Raw genomic sequence first — 22,646 nt, 5'->3', positions numbered from 1 at the left:
CGAATCACGGGAACAGCAACCGCCGCTATCCCTATCTATCCCTAACTAACCCTAACGTGACAGGAACCCTAACCTAGGGCCTGCGGAGTAATAACCTGCCCCACTCCCTTAGCTACCCAAGTCCCTAATCCTCCCTAACATCTAGCTACTCGCTACTCCTAACAGCCTGCAGCAGACACACAGCTCTCACCGTCAGCCTGCAGACATTCACACACGCTGCACACACTGCGCCCAGCACATGCAGAAACAACACACAGCAACCAATCCTACATACACCATACACTGGAGAGGGAGAGCCTATCTGGGGCCTAAGGGGTTAAGCGTCTGCCTACTCCCCTAACGAGGCCCAGTCCTGACTCCCACTAACAACTGACTAACCTGAGTGACAGGGTCCATTACTCTAGGGCATCCCTGGCAACACTCACTATATGGGATAACTAGAGCTATCTTGGGCCAAGGGGGTGCTGGATAGTACAGGGGATCCCCCCTCTCCCGTACCCTACCTCCTTCCCTTGTCTGCCTAGTTGCTCTGCTTCTTCCTGACTGACACGTAGCTCCAGCCCGCCAAATGTATCCATTCCTGTCCAGGGCAGTCCTACAGCCCTATTGGCTCCTATCAGGCACCTGGTGCCTGTCTCGCTATGCCCCATGGGAGTTGTAGTCCCATGGAGCCTAAAAGCACATAGGGACCGCATGCGCGCCTTTCCTGCGCATGCGCGAGTCTTTGGGGGCCGCCTCAACCTTTCCCTACTCTGCTCTGGCCCTCGCGCGACTCTCCCTGACTCTGGGGTTCCTCCCGCGCCTGCGCGATCACTGCGCATGCGCGATTGGCCATATAATGGCGGCGGCCTCACAGACCTGCTCCGGGAGCGCCGAGAACCCAGCGACACGATCGCGGCCTTGGCAACTGGCCGCACGCGTCCCCGGCAACCCACGAGCAGGAGCCTGACCGCCCTCACCCCTGCGATACGCCGACGGGGCCGCCATTGAACTCGGCGGCACCCGCGATCGGCAGCTAGGTGAGGGGGGTACTGACAGGCTGGGGAGACCTGGCTACATCCTCCCCCTGGTGAAAAATCCAACGCCATCGCTTGGGGAACGACATACCTTGACATACGTTTACACACTGAAAAATGGCATGGCATAATTGGTACACTTTCACACAATGAAAAATTACAGGGCATATCACACCAATTAATACCCGAGACTGGCTGAGACCATGTGTGGGGTGCCCCGAACTGAACATGTGGGGGTACCTCACTTTTGCGCCCGTGAGCCTCCCCCAGAAAAATCTCCTGTTGAGCACGCTCTGGGGAAACAGTCACTGGCTCTTCGCTACTTCCTCCCCCTGGTGGAAGGAGTAGCACAACGTCTTTTAAGCCGGCCTTTACCCGGTCATCCGCGGCTTGGATGCGGTAGACCAGGAGGCCAGGGCCTTTCCCACGGTCCACTACCTGAGGAATGGGGCGCTCCTTTTTGGGCTTAAAGGAGGCCAGTCTCCCTGGATCTCTCTCCACACAGTCTTTGTCCCCATATTTTTGTGAGGCTTCCACTGAGAAGCGAGCACGGGACAATGTCTCGGTTTCACCTGGCAGGGGGGAAAGAGTAGACACCTTACCCCTGCGGTGATTCACAGTGGCCAACAGGTCCTCGGGGACGCTGTCAGTTCCCACCTTGGCGGTATCGGGACCTGTCCCCAATTCTTCTGGGACAGTCCACTCACTGACTCGAACTTCGGGAGCGTTGGATCCCAGTCCTGGGACCACTTGCGTCGGAGCACACGGGCTCACACTCCGCTCAGGAACCATAGCTTTGGCCTTCTTCACGGCCACCTCCATCGGAGTCGGTGGGGAACAAGGGGGTTCCTTACCACTCTGCTGGCTGACGATGGGCTTCCCTTCTTCCGGAAGGATCGACGGTAGACACTGGTCCACTCTCTTCTCTGGACAACTACCTTCCAATGAGGACACCTCCACCAGGACGCGATGCAGAGGGGAGCCCTTCGCCCGGGCGACCAGACTTAAGGAGCCATCGTGCTCCGCGGTCACCTGGAGGCTCAACCCCAACACCCCTGGGGCAGTCGACTCACCCTTGTCGTCTGTAGGTACTGGTCCCAAGCCTAGGACCGATGGTACCTCTGTAGTAGGTCGGACTGACCATTGTAGGGCACACGGGCCCGCAGCAGGGTCCGCAACATCGGGACACACTTCCTCTAGGGCCCACGGGCCCACAGCAGGCTCTGTATTCGCCGAGATAGTGTGTTCATTGGTGTCACTAAAGTGGTCCGCCGGCAGGCGCATCACCACAAGTGACGGGTCGCTGGATTCACTAGAAGAAGGTGGGGGTATATACACCTTACCCTGTGATTCCTCTGTCTCACTGCTGGGGTGGTTCGCTGGTAGGCGCATCGCCACCGATGGGAATTCAACCTTGTCCGCTGGCAACATCACGATCGGATCCTCCGCCAACGTGTTGCTCGGCTCCAGGATGGGCTGATCCGGGTTCTGTGGTTCCTGCTCAGGAACCAGGTCTAGAAGGTTCACTTGGGCGCACTGGCCCTCCTAAATGTCTATGAGAAGGGTAGATGGGTTAGTTATACTGACCGGCTCTTCAGGCTGGGGCACAATAGGTTTTAAGAACCAGGCACCGAAATCTTCACATTGAGGCTCCCACGCCAATGCCGCTCTAGAACAGTCACATGTGGGGCTAAAATACTGTATGCTCAGTTCTCCATCCACGGTGCCGGTCTTGAAATCCAGCGGTAGCTGAAATAGGTCGGCTCCTTGGACATAAGCTTTTTGCAGGCATGTGCACATTAATGTAAGGGCTTTCACTCCTGGCACGTGCCAGGACACATACACATTGGGGTGTACTCCCTTACAGTCTGTTTCATCACCATCATCAGAAAACCCAGAGTCTATTTCATTTATGTCGGCCACTGTGCCCTCTTCCTCGGGCTGTCCTGTAGCCGCCAACGGCACGGGTTGCAGAGTCGGTATCCTGCAGCAGCCACACATGCGTCCCCATGCCAATTTACAAAAGGAGCAGTCACCGTTGTTACAGAAACATTCCCGGCAAGCATCCTCGTTTGCGTCTTCCAGCCGCCCTCTTATCAGGCACGTCAAAATTGCAAAGTTCATACTACCCGACGGACTCAACGATTCTATCATACACGGACACAACAAAAAGGATACGACCCCGGCCTTCGTCGGCCAGAGTCCATATGACGGCGAGCAATTTTCTTTGCCCCCAGTACTTTCTTTGATGGAGACAGCAGTCACGGATGAAGGCTCACAGTGCTTGCTCCCCCTGGTGGAATCTGAAGGAGGGGCAGCACACTCTTTCATTAAGTGACTCTGGCTCGGCACAGAGTTATTCAGTTGGCGGGGGCGGGGCTTAGGGTTTCCCGCCAAACCCAGACAGTTTGCAACATTTTCCCGCGCGAGCGGGAAATCAGCACGTGACTTCTTCATGGCGAACAAAAATAGCACAATTTAGAAAAAAATATACCGGGCACCCCAGGTCTATCTCAGCAGCGCCTCCAAATGTAACGGGTATTCCCCCCACCAATCGCAGATCTGATGTGGGTGCAAGGAACATACAAGGTTACTCAGGTGTGGTGCATTACCTGTGGGCTCACAGGAGGGCTGAGCTTCCGCCACGGGGAACCTGGGGTAATTATACTAGGGGTGATCACTTACAACATCTTCTCGGTACAGCGCCTCCACCTGCGATGGCTCCCACCAGAGGGGGAGTGGTTCCTCGCAGGACACTCACAATAATAATCACTTACACGACAGCATGTATATTAACTATATGACTTTACTAACACACATATCACACATTACATAACATCATAACCTTATCACCTCAGGCTCAATGTCTGGCGATCCCACCCAGTGTCCTGTAATCCCCCCACACCCAATGTCCCGTACTCCTACGGAGGTCGTGGGTGACTGCGCAGTCACTATGAACTAATAGGCCTGTTGGTGCACATATATTCAGAGGTACCTTCCGAGCACTCCGATGCTCGGGCCTGCAACACTCTTCTCAAAGGGTCAGACGTGCGATGCATCCGTCTGATCCTATCCAGGTACTTCTCCAGGAACCCCAACGAGGGTCCCACCGCTTCACGGGAACACCACCGTCTCACGGTAACAGCAACTGAATCACGGGAACAGCAACCGCCGCTATCCCTATCTATCCCTAACTAACCCTAACGTGACAGGAACCCTAACCTAGGGCCTGCGGAGTAATAACCTGCCCCACTCCCTTAGCTACCCAAGTCCATAATCCTCCCTAACATCTAGCTACTCGCTACTCCTAACAGCCTGCAGCAGACACACAGCTCTCACCGTCAGCCTGCAGACATTCACACACGCTGCACACACTGCGCCCAGCATATGCAGCAACAACACACAGCAACCAATCCTACATACACCATACACTGGAGAGGGAGAGCCTATCTGGGGCCTAAGGGGTTAAGCGTCTGCCTACTCCCCTAACGAGGCCCAGTCCTGACTCCCACTAACAACTGACTAACCTGAGTGACAGGGTCCCTTACTCTAGGGCATCCCTGGCAACACTCACTATATGGGATAACTAGAGCTATCTTGGGCCAAGGGGGTGCTGGCTAGTACAGGGGATCCCCCCTCTCCCGTACCCTACCTCCTTCCCTTGTCTGCCTCCTTGCTCTGCTTCTTCCTGACTGACACGTAGCTCCAGCCCGCCAAATGTATCCATTCCTGTCCAGGGCAGTCCTACAGCCCTATTGGCTCCTATCAGGCACTTGGTGCCTGTCTCGCTATGCCCCATAGGAGTTGTAGTCCCATGGAGCCTAAAAGCACATAGGGACCGCGTGCACACCTTTCCTGCGCATGCGCGAGTCTTTGGGGGCCGCCTCAACCCTTCCCTACTCTGCTCTGGCCCTCGCGCGACTTTCCCTGACTATGGGGTTCCTCCCGCGCCTGCGCGATCACTGCGCATGCGCGATTGGCCATGTAATGGCGGCGGCCTCACAGACCTGCTCCGGGAGCGCCGAGAACCCAGCGACGCGATCGCGGCCTTGGCAACCGGCCGCACGCGTCCCCGGCAACCCCCGAGCAGGAGCCTGACCGACCTCACCCCTGCGATACGCCGACGGGGCCGCCATTGAACTCGGCGGCACCCGCGATCGGCAGCTAGGTGAGGGGGGTACTGACAGGCTGGGGAGACCTGGCTACACAGGGATGCGCAGCCACAAAGAGATTTTTAGAGGAGGACGCCACACTACAACCATCACAGGTTGATTTTATAATTGACAGTATAAATTTTATTTTACATCACAATTATTTTTGGTTTGGGGACACCTTTTATTTGCAACAGTGTGGGACGGCGATGGGACGAGATTCGCGCCAAGCTACGCCAATCTGTTTGTAGCAGATTGGGAGAAGGATAACATCTGGAGTAGTAATGAGCTTGGCGCGAACCTCGTCCTCTATCGCCATTACATCGATGACGTGTTTATTATTTGGAGAGGGGGAGAGGAGAATTTAGTTACATTTCTAGATAATATGAATATCAACACATATAACAAAAAATGCACAGCTTGTAGGTATAAATCACCTGAACAAACCCGCTTTTGCTCTAACGTAACAGGTGAAAGCTTTAATATAACGAGTTTAATGACCTGCAGGACAGACCATGTAGTATATCTTCTGGAATGTTCCTGCAGGTTACAGTACGTAGGAAAGACTATCAGACCTGTGCGGACAAGAATAATAGAACATCTGAGTGGAATACACAGAAAACTTGTGAATCATAGCATACCAAAACACTTTCTAGAATGTCACGCGGGTGAACCAACAAGCTTGCAGTTCAAAGCAATAGAGCATGTATTGCCACACTGGAGGGGAGGTGATAGGGGATCAGAATTGCTTAAGAGAGAAGCATTCTGGATCCACCGTTTAAAAACCATGACACCAAAAGGCTTAAATGCCGAAATTGATCTGGCACCTTTCCTTACATGAATGTTATCTAATAATGCTCTTTTTTTGTCCTACTGTATCTGCCTTACCTATGTCGTTTCAGCCTTTAACGTCATGATATGTACATCGGATGTCATTTGAAAACTCTTGCATAGATTTTTTTTTTTTTCCAACTTAAGTTTTTTATTGGAGTTACCTGTACAGACATTATTTCACAGCCCATTGTTTTACTTCCAAATACAGAATTGTAGAAAAGACACAAAACAAACATGAAAGCTTTATAACTGCCAACAACAACTAACAGATGACACTACTGACAAGACGGATCAGACAAGGGAACCGGGGGCGGGGGCGGGGGCGGGGGGGGGGGGGGGAGGGGGGAAGGTAAGAGAGAAGGCGCCGGGGTCTGATGCGGGGAGCATCCTTGTACGCTGCTATGCTTTCCACGTCCTGTCAGGGACCCGATAGGCTATCGCTCTGGGGCATAGATTTTTATATGAGTATCTGTCCCCTAGAATAGTCTTTTATAATATCTAATGGATTGTGTAATTATTTTATAGATTTGAGCCCACTGGCATATGTGATCTTGTTCTATTTCATCTTACACATTGTGTTAAACATGCCACAATGATTATATGAACATACTATGCTGCACAATGATGAATAATATTATGTGATGTAAATGAAACGTCATTCTCCACTCATTATTATAGCACAGATGATTAATCTTAATGCACTCAGTTACATGCTTGTAACCTTAAACACATTTAATATATTATATTGTATTTATTTACACTGTATTACGTATATTTAAGTCCCCTACTAATTATCTACAACTAGATATTAAATTAACTTGGCTATAATTAATAGAAACACAACTATTGCCTCTATATAACATCTGTCATAGAGAGAATAACAGATGAATTATATTTGTATGATGAATAGCCTTATCTATATTGCTGCGTGCATCCTAAGTGCAATTCACTGAAGTTGATGTGAATTAAACAAGTCTCCCCTTTTCTGATTGCCTAATGGCAGTTAGTAGCTAAACCTGCAACAATTACGTGTGCAACAACAGCTCTGTTGATTTTATTTAATTAATTAAGTTCTTGGAGTTTACCTCCTCACCCCCCCCCTATTTCTTTACAAATATTATTTGTAATTACACACTCTATTGTCACTTACCTATTACTTTTGATTACATATTGTATTGCCATATAATTATAGCGAAACCTCCCACTTTTGTTTGAATGATGTTTCATATTTTTAGAAAGATGTTAAAATTATTAAAGTGTTGTTATCTGTTCTGTGTTAAATTTCTGATTAGACGATTGCCAACCATAGCGCTCTGATAATTGACAATTAGCATTAAGATTAGGGTATATATAGACACCTATTAACCCCAAGCAGTATACACTCCTGACGAAGCCATACACAGCTTCCTTTAGCTGGGTGAAACGCGTAGAGTGGCTTTTTGGATCAGTCAGGGACCCGTAGCTTCACCACCCACAGAGCCGTGACGTCACACGCACCGGAGGAAACATTGAGAGAAGCTGGACTCTTGAGGTGCAGGCGAAGGAGCTCCGGGACGGCGAGGGGAGGCGGTGAGAGCTGCACAGTACCCACAGATTTCACATTGATTGTGATAAATGCTTACTTTTAATTAGCACATTGTAAGTGCACATTTTATATGCTTATCAATTTTTACATAAAGTTTATATCAGATTGCGCTATGTAGTGCTGTTTTTCTCCTCTACATATACATCTCCTAACTGACGAGACGTGCCTGGAGGAGATCCCACACACCATTATATCCTTATGGGTAGCAGCCCTATCTGCTAACTGCATTTAAAACCACAACCATCTTGTGAGTAGATTCACCATTTGAGCCAAGAATATCAACACATCATTGATCTCCTCATTCAAAACGTCTGCACTTAAATTGTTTTTTATTTGTCTTTTGTTCCCCACATGTGCTCCCCCTGGATTGTCTGAAACATATCTTTCTCCTTGGAACCCGTGAAACACGTTCCACCAGAGGGTTTGAGCAGGGTTTTATATTATCTGTATACCATTTTTTGGTTTTATTTTATTTTAGCTCACTATTTTATTACACTGCATTTATAGTCACTTAATGTTAAGTAGCTAGCGCCTTTTTTCACTTTAATTCGAAAATTTGTAAAAGTCATAGTTTTCGATAAAATACTGATAAATTTGACCAACTGTTGCCATCTTATCATCTGTTGCATTAATCGCGGCCCATATTAAATAAGCGTATGTTCTGTCGGGTTTTTGGAACACGGACTGCGGTGGTGCACTCATGTCGGGACCCTCAGGACAATAAAACACCAGACACTGTGCATGTATTTTTTAATATGAAAAGCCAAAATTGATACATTATTGTAACTTCTTCAGTACCAAGGCCAATTTACAATGGACCACTGTGGTATTTTTTTAAACACCTGCAAGTCGACACATTACTGAAGCGCATGCGCATTACAATTCATGAATTTCTGCCACCTGGCGGATATGCGAAGAATTGCAACCAATTAAATCCGAACCATTATCAATAAACACATCAATAAACACATCAACCGCAACATGAATGCGGTATGAATTCGTCATGAATGCAGCATGAACGTGGTGAAGTGCGGTGAAGTGTGTGGCATTCGGAAAAAATCCCCGAAAAAATTTGGAGATGTTGGAGAATAAAAGGGGCTTTATATTGCCAAGGGAATTTGATCATTTATTAAGTAATTAATTTAACCCTTCAGACACTGTCACGTATTTCCCATGTTTTCCATTTCTCTTTCCTTCACTTCTTTGAAAACGGGATGGATCCTCCGGTGCTTGTCTCCACTTGTGGCTCAGGAGTACATGTAAAATAAGGGAAACGCGGTGAGGGGACACATTCAGAGAGAGGGGAGCGAGGGGGGGGGGGGGGGCTCTTGATGGTTTCTGTGTATCTAATCCACAAAGCCCTCCAGGTTTACCAGATACACAGAAACCAAAAAGATCCTTCCGGCCATCTGATCATTGCAGGAACCATCAAGAGGCCCTCCCCTCTCTCCCCCCCCCCATCCCCAGTTGAAGATCTGTTGGTTAACATACACCCAGAGTCCTCTCAACTACTACAGAAGACCTTATATTCCCATGTAAGTGTGGTTAAATATACAGCTATATATTTGTTACTACACTCCTGGTACCCCTGAATGTGTCCCCTCGCCGCCTTTCCCTTATTTTACATGTACTCCTGAGCCACAAGTGGAGACAAGCACCAGAGGATCCATCCCGTTTTCAAAGACTGTTCATATAGAGGTTTGTGAATCACTGCTACAGAGACTCTGGCAGCAGGTTACACTTTGTGTGGGACTATAACTTTATACCGATTATACACGTTTGGCGCAACTATTTCCCCCCTTTTTTCCTTCACTTCTTATTTGTCTTTTTCTGTAATAGTTGGAGATGTTCAGTCCGCAAAATAATGGGAGATATAATGTTTTAGTGCACAGTAGGTTCCTGGAAAAATGGAGTTTGCCTTGATGGGGTCAGCACAACTTAAATCGTGTTTTGATCCATAGATGCTGCCACATCACTCCTTTATTTATAAAAAAACCTTCTATATTGTATACGTGAACCGGTTGAAAATCCTTATTGAGCAATTGCGGCCGAAAATGACCTGGTCACTCAGCTGGAGATGCACAGTTAGACCCCAAAGGGCTTATTCCAGTAGCTTTGATAACTTTGCTGCCATCTGGAACGATGTGGCATCTTCCCACCGAATGGTTTTCATTTGTGTTATGACAGTATTCAGAAAGAATGTCAAAACCTCTCGGCGTAGCAGCAAAGTCATCTCCGATTTGTTCTAGTCTCCCCCTGCGATCTTCTCCCAATCTGAGCTGCACAGAGAGAGCCGCCTCTCCCTGCACAGCTCTCACAGGCTATCACAGTGTTTTTATTTACATTTGAATACTAGTGTACGGGAGCAGGGGGTCTCCGGAGCAGAACCGCATTAATTTCAGGGCCATAGAAAAATGGAGAAAATCGGGTTGAGCAGTGCAAACAATCCGGGCTTGAGGCAGGATACAATAAACTATTTGGCATACAACCCAAGCACAAACAACAGAAGATAGTTCTCTGACGCATTTCCTGCCTCAACGGCACTTTATCAAAGAGTAACTAGATGTTCAAAGTCCACCTCCTAAATAGGATCCTAATTGACTGCACTTGTGCCATATCCCCACCCCGGTTCCAGCCAGTGGCCAGACCCCAGGTGATATGCGGGAATGGACCAATCGAAGTAACCACAAGCAGCCAATAGGTATACCGATCCAGGAGGTGTTCAAACTAATGATATGACACTTTATACAAATACCATAAAAAATACAGATTTGAGCATATTACTTCAAACACATCTTGCATTTATAATGCCCCTCAAATAACTGAGACCATGCACCGTGATTGTCATATATCATGCAGTGCTGACATCAAACCACAAAGGACTGCAACTGTAGCTGAAGTAACAAGATACAAAATAACCATTATAAAGCACATACAAATCTGAACATACAATACATAAACCAACACACACTGACAGAAGATACTTTAAAAAGATACAAGATGTACAGTATCTACGTGCAACATATATAATTCTATTGATAAGCATCATACTGTAAGTCACTATATCCTTTAATATACCGCATATAGGGATAACCATTGATCCATATAGAATTGCTATAGAGGAATTAATAAGTGGTCTAGTGGATAAATAACCACATCGTCAAACCTTACAGTAAATAGGCATATTCAAAATAGCAAACTGGAGTCCATCGTTAATAGCTATATCTAGTTGGACCACATGACTTGACATATGAACAATTTTATAAGAAATTATGAAAATAAAAAGTTACTTCATTATCAATATAATAATATGAGATATACAATACAGGCATACCCCGCTTTAAGGACACTCACTTTAAGTACACTCGCGAGTAAGTACATATCGCCCAATAGTCAAACGCCAGCTCACGCATGTGCCTGTCAGCACGTCCTGAACAGCAAAGTTGAATTCCCTACCTGCACCGAAGCTGTGCGCACGTGGGGAGACTATAGAGCCTGTTACATATGCATTATTTACATCAGTTATGCACGTATACGATGATTGCAGTACAGTACATGCATCAATAAGTGGAAAAAAGGGAGTGCTTCACTTTAAGTACATTTTCGCTTTACCTACATGCTCTGGTCCCATTGCGTACATTAATGCGGGGTATGCCTGTATGTAGACTCAATATATGTACAATGTCAAATGTATATTGCTGTATATGTTGTAATTGTAAAGCATTTTAATTGTAGAGAATCTTAAACAAATGACTCCAATGTCACCCTAAAAAATGTGTGAGCTCCCAGTCCACATTATTGCGGGGCCTAAATACATAGTCATCTGTGTGTGTGTGTCTGTAACGGCACACCTGTAAGCACGTTACCTGTATACAGGACAAGGGTTAATATACAGCACTCTAGCTGGCCCACTTTTCACCTTCACAAAGGTCCCTCAAATCAACACTATCTCCCTTCAATCCATCCCAATATACAGTACCAACTGTCATGAACAGCATACAAGTGAGTATGTGACATAGATATGAAATCATTGTTAATACACACAGCTACTCTAGCAAACGCACCTATCTCCTCCGCAAGGTGTCCAATCCACACTAGGTACTTTCAATTAGTTAATATTAACCCCTTATTCATTTGCAATCATATCTATCCTCCACCCCCCCAAGAAATATGCAAAATATGTAATTAATATTTTGCCAGCATCTGAGGTCCCTGTTATAGAAAAAACTCACCTTAAAGGAACCAGCTGTGGGGCTGGACTATACTCCACCCTGAGACGTACCCCACCCTGAGACATACCCCACCCTGAGACATAACGCACCCTGAGACATACCCCACCCTGAGACATACCCCACCCTGAGACATACCCCACCCTGAGACATAACCCACCCCGAGGCATAACCCACCCTGAGGCATATCCCACCCTGAGACATACCCCACCCTGAGACATACCCCACCCTGAGACATACCCCACCCTGAGACATACCCCACCCTGAGACATACCCCACCCTGAGACATAACGCACCCCGAGACATACCCCACTCTGAGACATAACCCACCCTGAGACATACCCCACCCTGAGACATACCCCACCCTGAGGCATACCCCACCCTGAGACATAACCTACCCTGAGACAAACCCCACCCTGAGGCATACCCCACCCTGAGACATAACCCACCCTGAGACATACCCCACCCTGAGACATACTCCACCCTGAGGCACAACCCACCCTGAGACATACCCCACCCTGAGACATAACCCACCCTGAGACATACCCCACCCTGAGACATAGCCCACTCTGAGACACACCCCACCCTGAGGCATAACCCACCCTGAGGCATAACCCACCCTGAGGCATATCCCACCCTGAGACATACCCCACCCTGAGACATACCCCACCCTGAGACATACCCCACCCTGAGACATACCCCACCCTGAGACATACCCCACCCTGAGACATAACGCACCCCGAGACATACCCCACTCTGAGACATAACCCACCCTGAGACATACCCCACCCTGAGACATACCCCACCCTTAGGCATACCCCACCCTGAGACATAACCCACCCTGAGACAAACCCCACCCTGAGGCATACCCCACCCTGAGACATAACCCACCCTGAGACATACCCCACCCTGAGACATACTCCACCCTGAGGCACAACCCACCCTGAGACATACCCCACCCTGAGACATAACCCACCCTGAGACATACCCCACCCTGAGACATAGCCCACTCTGAGACACACCCCACCCTGAGGCATAACCCACCCTGAGACATACCCCACCCTGAGACATAACGCACCCTGAGGCATACCCCACCCTGAGATATAACGCACCCTGAGGCATACCCCACCCTGAGACATACCCCACCCTGAGGCATACCCCACCCTGAGGCATCCTCCGTCCTGAGGCATACCCAACCCTGAGACATACCCCACCCTGAGGCATACCCAACCCTGAGACATACCCCACCGTGAAGCATACTCCGTCCTGAGACATACCCCACACTGAGGCATACCCCACCCTGAGGCATACTCCGTCCAACAATGTGCAGCCACTTTAGCTTTTGTTTCAACATTGCCCCTTATTCCCTGTAGAGTGTAAGCTCTTGGGATCAGGGCCTCATTACATTCTGTATGTGTTTGCATCTGTCTGTACCTGTAGGTCATTCAGTTTGTGTCATTGATGTCACTCCGTGCCCCCCTTGTACCGCGCCGCAGAATATGTTGTCGCTTTACAAATACACAATAATAATTACAGTGCTCCCAGGCAAACGTTCCTCACTCTCTTTTGCTTCTCATTTCCACATTTCCTTGTATTTTTCTTTTTGACAGATATCCATGGCAGTTTCCCTAACAAGGCGTAGAGGTGCCTTGGCTGTGGCACTTGCAGTTTTAATGGTGTTAAGCATCCTGTTTCACCGCAACCTAATACAGGTACGAGCAACTGTGGTTCCTCCATTTAGTTGACCACTCACGGGATATGTTGGGTGTTTGGTTAAAGCAATAATTAAAAGATTAATAAAAAATAGCTAAGCTGAAGAAAATAAATGCTGAGAAAGTCCCAAAAAGTTCCAGCTGGGGATTCACTTATATTGATCCCAAAACACTCCTTTTTACAACACATGGAGAGATACTCATGCACACACCTTAGACACCTGGGAAATATGCAAAAAAATGTATAAATAGGTTTATTGAGTTTTCAATAGGGGAGAGGGTACAGAAAGAAAAAAAAAGGAGGCGGGAAGGGGGGTACGACATAAAATGGGGAACCATCACAGAACACACAAAATACTAGTTTATTATGTCAAAACACATAAAACAGCATAGTTAAAATCTTCATCTACCAATCAACATCATTGTATAATCTCAACCCATTTGCAGATGAATAGGAGTGGCTTTAGGAGGCCAGTTTTTAGCAGCAATCTCTTGTTGACTATTCCCGAAGGATTTATTTGGATGGCAAATCAAAATCCCTATGTTAGGACTCCTGACTTTTAGACATTTATCCAAGGCTCTTACATCTTAAAAAAGGAACTCATTCTATGGCGCAGTAGAGCAGTCAGCCTCTGCATCTTCATAACCTAATTTATTCTCCTCTCAATCATACGTTTTGGGGGAGTATTCTGATTCTTCCAATATACTGAGATCAAACATCTTGCTGTCGTTAGAATATGAGAAATCATTTTTTTATTATTGTGATCGATATCCTTTATTGGTTTGCCTAGGACTATAATTAATGGGCCTTATTGTATTTTAATTGCTGTTACCTCCTCTATCAAACTTTGAACTAGCTTCCAATACCTCTGAATCTTGGGCCATAATCACAAGATATGTAAAAGATCACCAATCTGGCCACAACTTCTCCAACACATATTTGAGGGACCAAGATAAATGAGGCTAAAGGGCTTATTCATTAAGCTCCGTTAGCACTGTACCATGTGATCTGCATGGAAAGCCCCGTTCAAGCCAATGAGACTTTCAGTGAAGATCGCCCGGTACAGCGCTAACGGAGCTTAATGATTAAGCCCCTAAGGCTCTTTGGAGTCAGATACAAGTGATATATATATATATATATATATATATATATATATATATATATATATATACAGTGGTCGACAAATCACCAAAAAATCTACTCGCCACACAAAAAAATCTACTCGCCACCTAGTACCACACGTGTGCTGCTGGGGCCAATAGGAGCTCGCCACGATATTAAATCCACTCGCCCGGGGCGTGCAAATGTATAGGTTTGTCGAACACTGTATATATATATATATATATATATATATATATATATATATATATCTAATATATATATATATATTCTCGTTTGTTGCAGTATATGCTATTTTAATCATTTTAATATACTTTGCATGTTCAAATGAGCACATTTCCCAGGCGTCTCAGGTGTATGTCAGGTGTGTTCAGCGGTATCTCCTAACGTGTTGTATAAAGGAGTGTAATAGCAGCAATGAAGGGATGAAGTGGCTTGTGTGTTCAAGAGCAGTGGCCCTGCTTAAGCTCAGATGACGCAATTATTTTTGAACCACCTGTGCTCAAGCAGGGGTATCCTTAAAACCTGCACTGTTAGTGGTCCTTGAGGACTGGAGTTGGGGACCACTGTTCTAGAGAATCCAGATCTCAGTGCATGGAGTAACTAAGTGAATGTGTAGCTGACTGGGGAGATGTTAAGGCGTCCTTCCCTAACACAGTGTGTGGAACATTCATTTACAAGAACTGATAGGCAACACAGACAGCCGAAAAATGCTTAGCATACACAAATGGGAAAGTTAAAAGATAGACAAAAAATATGTAGGGCTTAAAGTGACAAAGAGCAGCCTACAGCACATGTACAGAGCATTTTATTTTATCAATTTGAAACATTATTGTGACAGACATGAGTTGGCATTAAAATGATTTCTGGCAGTAACTTTGCAACAGGGACATATCCCTGTTTAAATAAAGCAGCCTCAGAGCTCTGGAGAATCCAGCAGAGTTGATTGCAGCCACTCGATTAACTAGTCTCCACCTGGACTAATGAGAGCTGTAAAAAGAGCTGTAAAATGAGAGCTGTAAAAAGCCTCATGTGAGACACACAATGATAGCTCACATTTGGGGTGACATAAGGAGAAGGAAGACTGCAGAGATTTTCCTTAGCCCACAACTGGGCTGATATGTGGAAAAGATGATGTCTTGATGCACACAGAAGTCTCTCTCCCCTCTCTCGCTCCTTGTTAAAGGAACAGGCGCAATAAAGCCAGGATTTAATTTCACCCTAATCGGTCTCCATTAAATATACCTCTGAACACATCTCTTACAAACTTCTTATGGGATTAAGGGAGCTCTTAAGAATTAATTTTCACTTTCCAAACGCGTGTATTGTATGTCTTTATTTATATAGCGCCAAAAGTATACTCAGCGCTTCACAAAGAATACAGTACAGGAAATTATAATAATACATTAAGCGCAGCAAAATCAGATAATAGGAAAGGAAATCCCTGCCCCGAAGAGCTTACAATCTAAGATGTATGATGGGAAACTTACAGAGACAGGAGGTGAGGGAATAAGTGCTGCAGATGGCAATGCTTGGCCACAATGGCTTGTAGGAGTGACTGTGGGTGTGGGACAATAGTCAGAGGCTTTTGGGATGCTTGATTTGTGGGGTGAGTTTTAAGGTTGGTCACGATTAAATCAGAAGGTTAAAACCTTTTACATGGGAAGAGATGGCAGGGAGGCGTGGGTGAGAGCAGGTGTGTTTATGTCTGGGCGTGTAAGAGGTTCCTTCTCTAAGTGCCATTAACCCTACCTGTATAAAGTTATAAGATGGGATATGGAAACCTTTCATGGAGCAGTTATCCTCAAGGTAAATTTGACATCAGAGAAATCGGAGGCACCACTCTCTGATGTCATTGGAACATGATTGAACTTTTGTAGAGTAGGACAGTAAAACTCTGACTGCATATATTCATCTTTTTTAACATTCAAAAAGACTAAAACCATTTAGTTTTAGCTTCATGTTAAGTAAGATCATTTAAGGGATATCGATAATTGAGTGGGTGAGATTGGGGAACGGTTTGCTTGCTTTGAATACCCGTATAGGAGTGAATGTAAATAATAAATATAAAAATTAATTTCTTTAAAGAACACACACTGTACGTCTCTTTTTCTGTACACACATCATATACACCTGTTCTGAACTGTGAACTGTTCTGTAAAGATGATAACTCATTTAACTCATTTATCCATTTTGTTTGAAGATACAGAGATTTACAATTCCCATATCAAACACAACCTTAGAAAACATGTCCGAAATCCAAATGAGAGTAAATGACATCTTCAAGAAAATAGATCGCATGATCCCCAATAACAATTTTACCCACATTGATAACACGACCAGTGCTGGGAAGAGCAGAGCCACCATAATAAGCCCTAAAGACAAGTATTGTGTTGGAGACAATTTAACTGTCCGAGTTGACATGTTCGATTACTTGGGAAAGAGGAAGACCTATGGAGGAGACTACATAAGAGCAAGAATCTCTACCCCAGAGCTTGGAGCAGGAGCTTCTGGGAGGATTGAGGATTTCAACAATGGTACCTATCACGTCCACTTCACTTTATTTTGGAAGGGAAGAATTAATGTCTCTGTTTTACTCATGCACCCTAGTGAAGGAGTCTCAACCCTTTGGAATTTGAGAAATACATGGTATGGTTATATAGATAACACAGGCAAGTTCACAAATCACAACAAACAGACTGAGACAAAGTGTGGGTTTGACCTTAATAAATCAGAAGAATTATGTGAGTATGCAGACCTTAGAGATGAAGAATACTTTTATTGTGTCAAGCCTCGAAATTACCCTTGTGGGTCACTCACAGAGACAAAGAGCTGGTATTCTAGTCGTTCAAAATTTACTCCACTTCAAGCAAGTCTATTTGAGAGGTAAGCAAATTAATAACATTTCAAAGAGAAGGAAATTGGATTTGACGTGTGGTTTGTTATTTGACATCCAGTGAGAGCTCATGCTATTGGCTGCTCAGTAATTACAGGAGTTACTGTCAAGGTCTCCAAGCTGAAAAACTGGGGTCATGTGGGTGAATAAAAAACCATAGCAGATTTATCAAACAAAAATCATTCTTTTGCCATACTCTTTGCACAAGATAGACCTTCAGGAGACCATGGTATATAATCCTCTCTATGTCTATATATATTATGTAATGGTAATACTTCCATAGAATATAAAATATTATACGATTTAAAAGATTACAATGTGATTAACTAGTTTAAGTTATGCTGATTTAGCGATAGCCACTGCGTAGTAATTAAAATGTTAACACAACAGCAATTTAAAAAAGCTAAATATTTTTGTATAAATAAACTAGGCTACGGTGCATTACAAAGTAATTATAAAGACAATTAGAACATGCCTGATAAACATGGGAAGCTTTATTACTTTGCCTCATATAACAAAACAGAATACTTTCTTCCATGGCCTTCATCTATTGGAACAAAAAATTGACTTCGGTTTTACTGATTGATTTGAAGGGCCAATGTCAGAGTGGAGATTCCAAAGAACTTTGAAGACATCAATGTTGTTATCTGCAATAGTAAGTATCTGCTGCTTTCCGTAATGAACCATCACTGGAGCACACCATTTTGACTGAATAGATAAGCCAGTACTTTTGCTAGCGATGTTGCCAATCTCTATAAACCAGGAGTTCTCCACTCTGGTCCTCAAGACAGGTCAAGTTTTAAGGATATCCCAGTTTCAGCACAGGTGGCTCAATCAGTCCCTGCTTCAGCACCGGTGGCTCAATCAGTCCCTTCTTCAGCACAAGTGGCTCAATCAGACCCTTCTTCAGCACAATTGGCTCAATCAGTCCCTGCTTCAGCACAGGTGGCTCAATGATTGATCCACCTGTGCTGAAGCTGGGATATCCTTAAAATTTGACCTGTTGGGGGGTCTTGAGGACTGAAATTGAGAACCCCTGCTATAAACAATCCCACATTACTCACATGTGCAAAGAGAAAGTGCTTCCATCCTAATGCAGGAGGACTTGAACTTAAACTTAGGGGGTTATTCACGAAACTGAGATAGTGGCGACCGGGCAAAACTGCACGTAAACTGCAACGGACTTTCCCCAATTGGCACTATCGCAGTGTAATGATGAATCCCCTTTAATCCTTTACCCATACATGTTAAGCAAAATAGAAGAAAGCCATGTCAATTGAATATTTCCCCCTTTAAATCCATTGCTTTCTTTTCATTTCGGAACCTTTGACCAGAGTCCATAAGAACCAAATGAGACGCAATCGGGTGCCAGCAAAAAGGCCCCATATAGAGATCTAGCCAGACTTACTGTCTCCGGGCGCCCCGGATGAACAAGCAAGAGTCTGCGACGCCAGGCAGAACGCCTGCCGTGACAGTGCTGTGATGGGTACATGCTCATGAAAGGACCTCTCCCGTTAATCCTTCGGAGCTGTGACCTTGCATTGCAGAAGCACTGGAAGCACTTTGTTTGGTTAAATCTCTATATTATAGAAAAAAAAAACCTAGAAAACAGTTTATTTTATACACCTGGAGACATTATTTTTTGACACATAGTTCCACCACTTTTGCCTTAAAAATATATGCCTAGAACAGGGGAGGGGGTGGGGGAAATCTAGTAATCAAGGGTCACTAACAGGTGAGGTTTTCAGGATATCCCGGTTTCGGCACATGTTGCTCAATCAGTGCTGAAGCCATTGATTCAGCCACTCGTGCTGAAGCAGAGACTGATTGAGCCACCCGTGCTGAAGCTGGGATATCTTGAAAACCTGACCTGTAGGTGGCCCTTAAGGACTAGAGTTGGCCACCCCAGGGCTATTGCTTTTAGCATGATTTTAATGAATTCATGGGGTAGGAACGAAATTGTGTGGGCACAAATAAAATACAGGGTCAGGGAGACTCACTTAAGCTTAATGTGAGAATCACATTAAGAAAAGTAGATAATAGAAAGTGTAGCTGTCATTGACATTACGCTTATTCATTTGAGTAAATGAGACTCATGGGTTCATCCCTTTTGTGGACAAAGCAGAGCAACTTGTTTCAGTGTCGCCCTATAATTCTGAGGGCTGAGCGAGAAGATGTAATGCAGTATGTTGTCCTGTCCTAATAGCAAAGTCGTTTCTTTTTGCAAAAGACAACACAGTTGTCAAGGAGAGATGCAAAATTGGAATGAAGTTGGAATACCCCAGTGGGCATTTCATGCAGCAAGTGTGGAGTCCCCAAGCTTGCGCCATGTCAACATACCACAGCGCAGAAGAACTGAACAGGTGTATGAAGGGAAAATTCATCCACATATTTGGGGATTCGACTCTGCGTCAGTGGATGGAGTACTTCCAGAATACTCTCAAAAGTACGTCTTGCATTTACTTGCTTTTTGTATTTAATTTTTTCCCATTTAATTTGTGCATTAATACAATCCACACAATGATAAGTAATTTGCTAAGTTGCCGATCGATCCGTTCTCCTGTGATCGATCGGCAAAGATTTGCTCGGGGGTTCACTAAATGGCTGCAGAGGAGTATTCTGCCGTCAGTGGAACAAAGTTCTATGGGGAAGATCATGTGACCAGGCAGTCACTAGATACAATTGGTGCACTGCTAGAGAGAGGGCAGGGCTCAAAAAGGGGTGTGCCAGAGCCTGTTTTAGAAGAGGAAGGTGATATGACTTTGTACATGGTTTCTATAGAAACCAAATATGGCTTGCTACATTATAATACATTAAACATTTAATTCAGAGTTGTTTTGCTTTTTTTTTTAAATGCTACAAGTATTTTCTCATAGTAAAGAAATGATTTTTTTTTTTTTTTTAAACACGCACATGTAGGATATTGTTTGGTCTGCAGCTCTAAAAAATAAACAATGAAAATCTTTAAGAAAACTACAGGGTTAATGTACTGTATTAACTTAAAATATCCACTTTAGCTAATAACTGGAGACATTAGTAATGTATGTCTCTTAGTATCAGTCTATCAAGGTACTTGCTTTGATTTTTCCATGCTTGCATGTCACAAGAACTGAACAATATAGATTTGCATTGGATTTAAGCCATATGGGCTGATTTTATTCAACTTTAATGACATTTTAAAGTGTTAATTTGAATTCATTTGCTTTGATTTTGCTCTGCCTGCATCAAAGAACAATATGGTAGTTGTTATACTGAGCAACATAAGAGGGTCTACTTATGAAATTCCCCTGGCTTCAAACCAGAAGCAAATTCTGTGCAAACGTATTGCACCAGATTTATCAAAGAGACATAAACGTTGCTTTTTACAGGATTTATATTCTCTGGTAAATCTAATGTTGCTTTTTTTTTCTCCAGTTTTCCAGCCCGGAGAATTTGAGCTGGCATAAACATGCAGTGATCAACAGGTTTATTATATGTGAAGCAGTTATTCACATGCTTCAGTGCAGATAAATATTATTTATTTCAACAATGCTTTATTGTGCTAATGCAACATCCTTTTTTTTTATAGCCCTTACATTGTTCAACCTTTATGAAGGTGGGTGGGCACAACAGATTGTAGTGCTTGATCTTCAAAGGAATATGAATATCCGCTGGAAAAGGCATGGCAACCCGTTCATCAGCAGCTCCTACCAATCCTGTAGAGAGGACCGCACTATCCCTCGTGAAGTTGATATGATTGGAGGTCACCAACACACTGTGATTATCTTAAACATAGGAGTGCATTTCAGAGCTTATCCCGTTCATCACTACATCAGGAGACTCCTCAACATTCGCCGTGCTTTGGAGCGCCTCTTCCTCCGAAGCCCCCAAACCAAAGTCATCATTAAGACCGAGAATACGAGTGAAATGGACAAGAACTATGAATCGAACAGTGACTTCTACGGCTATGTTCACTATTTCATCATGCAGTCTGTCTTTAAAGATCTACACGTTGGCTTTGTCAATGGCTGGGATATGACAACCGCGTTTGACGCAAATAAAATTCACCCTCCAGCATCTTTAATTCAGAATGAAGTTGACATGCTAATGACATATATCTGTTAAGGGTATGAAAGTCGACAGGGTGCTAGTTTACATCACCGAACTTGAGCAGCCTAGAGAACAAAAGGCTTATAGTGTTATACTGTATATAAGGGGCTGAGATGGAACTTTTTGTGGTATATCAACAAGTGAAAAAATGCAGAGCTACAAGGCAGCCAGATTAGACCAAAAATACAAATAAATGAAGTCTATTTAATGCTATGAGTAATAAAGACAGCGAATCCTCTGATGCATTTCGCACAAGACAAGGCGCTTTGTAAATGAATAAGGGTACAACAGAGAAAACAGCAGATAAATAGTGTGCTCTACTGGAAGCATCGCAGCAAGTACATATCAACCACAGCCGATGTAACTCGGAAAGGGACCCAGAGAAGGGCATCGGGAATCCGTAATGATAAGAATGAAAAATTAACCCATAAAACATTTAATGTATACTAACATAACTCCCATAACAACCAGGAGATATCGTGTACAACGACAATGAATAAAACCACAAACGATGTCTAGAAACAACAACTGCTATGATGGACCTCACAATATATAAATAAATATATATATGTGTGTGTATGTGTGCATATACATGTACGCATACGTGCACATATTAAAAAAGACACTTCCCTTGTAAACAAATGATAACATATATGATGACCTGACAAAATATATAGTCTAAGTAGACAATAAGTCACCAGTATCCCTGTATAAGAAAACATATATTTAAAAAAACAGTGTATAATAACATAGACTGTAGTGCAATAAGTAATGTACAATAATACCTCTGTGAGTGAATAATTTGACCAGATATGGATACCCAACAATAGATCACTTGTGACTGAAGATGTTATTATAAAATGACCCCATTAATCCTTTGTGCAGGAATTAGGTGAACTTCCTAGGTATAGAAAGTAATGCACAAATATTGAACCCCTTTACTAATAGCACCTAGTGCACACCAACAGTGCCTGATAATGGGATATAACTTACAAAGGGGTATATCTTGATGTC

At 44.5% G+C, this 22,646-nt stretch overlaps 1 protein-coding gene across 2 annotated transcripts in view; it reads left to right on the top strand.

The window, feature by feature from the left end:
• The window catches only part of LOC142496963 (NXPE family member 4-like), a 38,035-nt gene extending 15,619 nt beyond the window's left edge, over positions 1 to 22,416 (top strand). For both annotated transcript variants that reach the window (XM_075604095.1, XM_075604097.1), the window contains exons 2-6: positions 13,426 to 13,527; positions 16,851 to 17,533; positions 18,137 to 18,198; positions 19,774 to 19,989; positions 21,112 to 22,416. In XM_075604095.1, coding sequence (XP_075460210.1) covers positions 13,432 to 13,527; positions 16,851 to 17,533; positions 18,137 to 18,198; positions 19,774 to 19,989; positions 21,112 to 21,647 — 1,593 coding nt within the window. In that variant the 5' untranslated portion in view covers positions 13,426 to 13,431 and the 3' untranslated portion in view covers positions 21,648 to 22,416. The remainder of the gene's footprint in view (positions 1 to 13,425; positions 13,528 to 16,850; positions 17,534 to 18,136; positions 18,199 to 19,773; positions 19,990 to 21,111) is intronic.
• The last annotated feature ends 230 nt before the right edge of the window (positions 22,417 to 22,646 follow it).

The sequence above is a fragment of the Ascaphus truei genome, chromosome 6, assembly GCF_040206685.1.
Source record: "Ascaphus truei isolate aAscTru1 chromosome 6, aAscTru1.hap1, whole genome shotgun sequence".
In the NCBI taxonomy this organism is placed as follows: Eukaryota; Metazoa; Chordata; class Amphibia; order Anura; family Ascaphidae; genus Ascaphus; species Ascaphus truei.
Note: the sequence above shows the minus strand (reverse complement) of the source record. Positions and strands in the feature narration are given on the sequence as shown.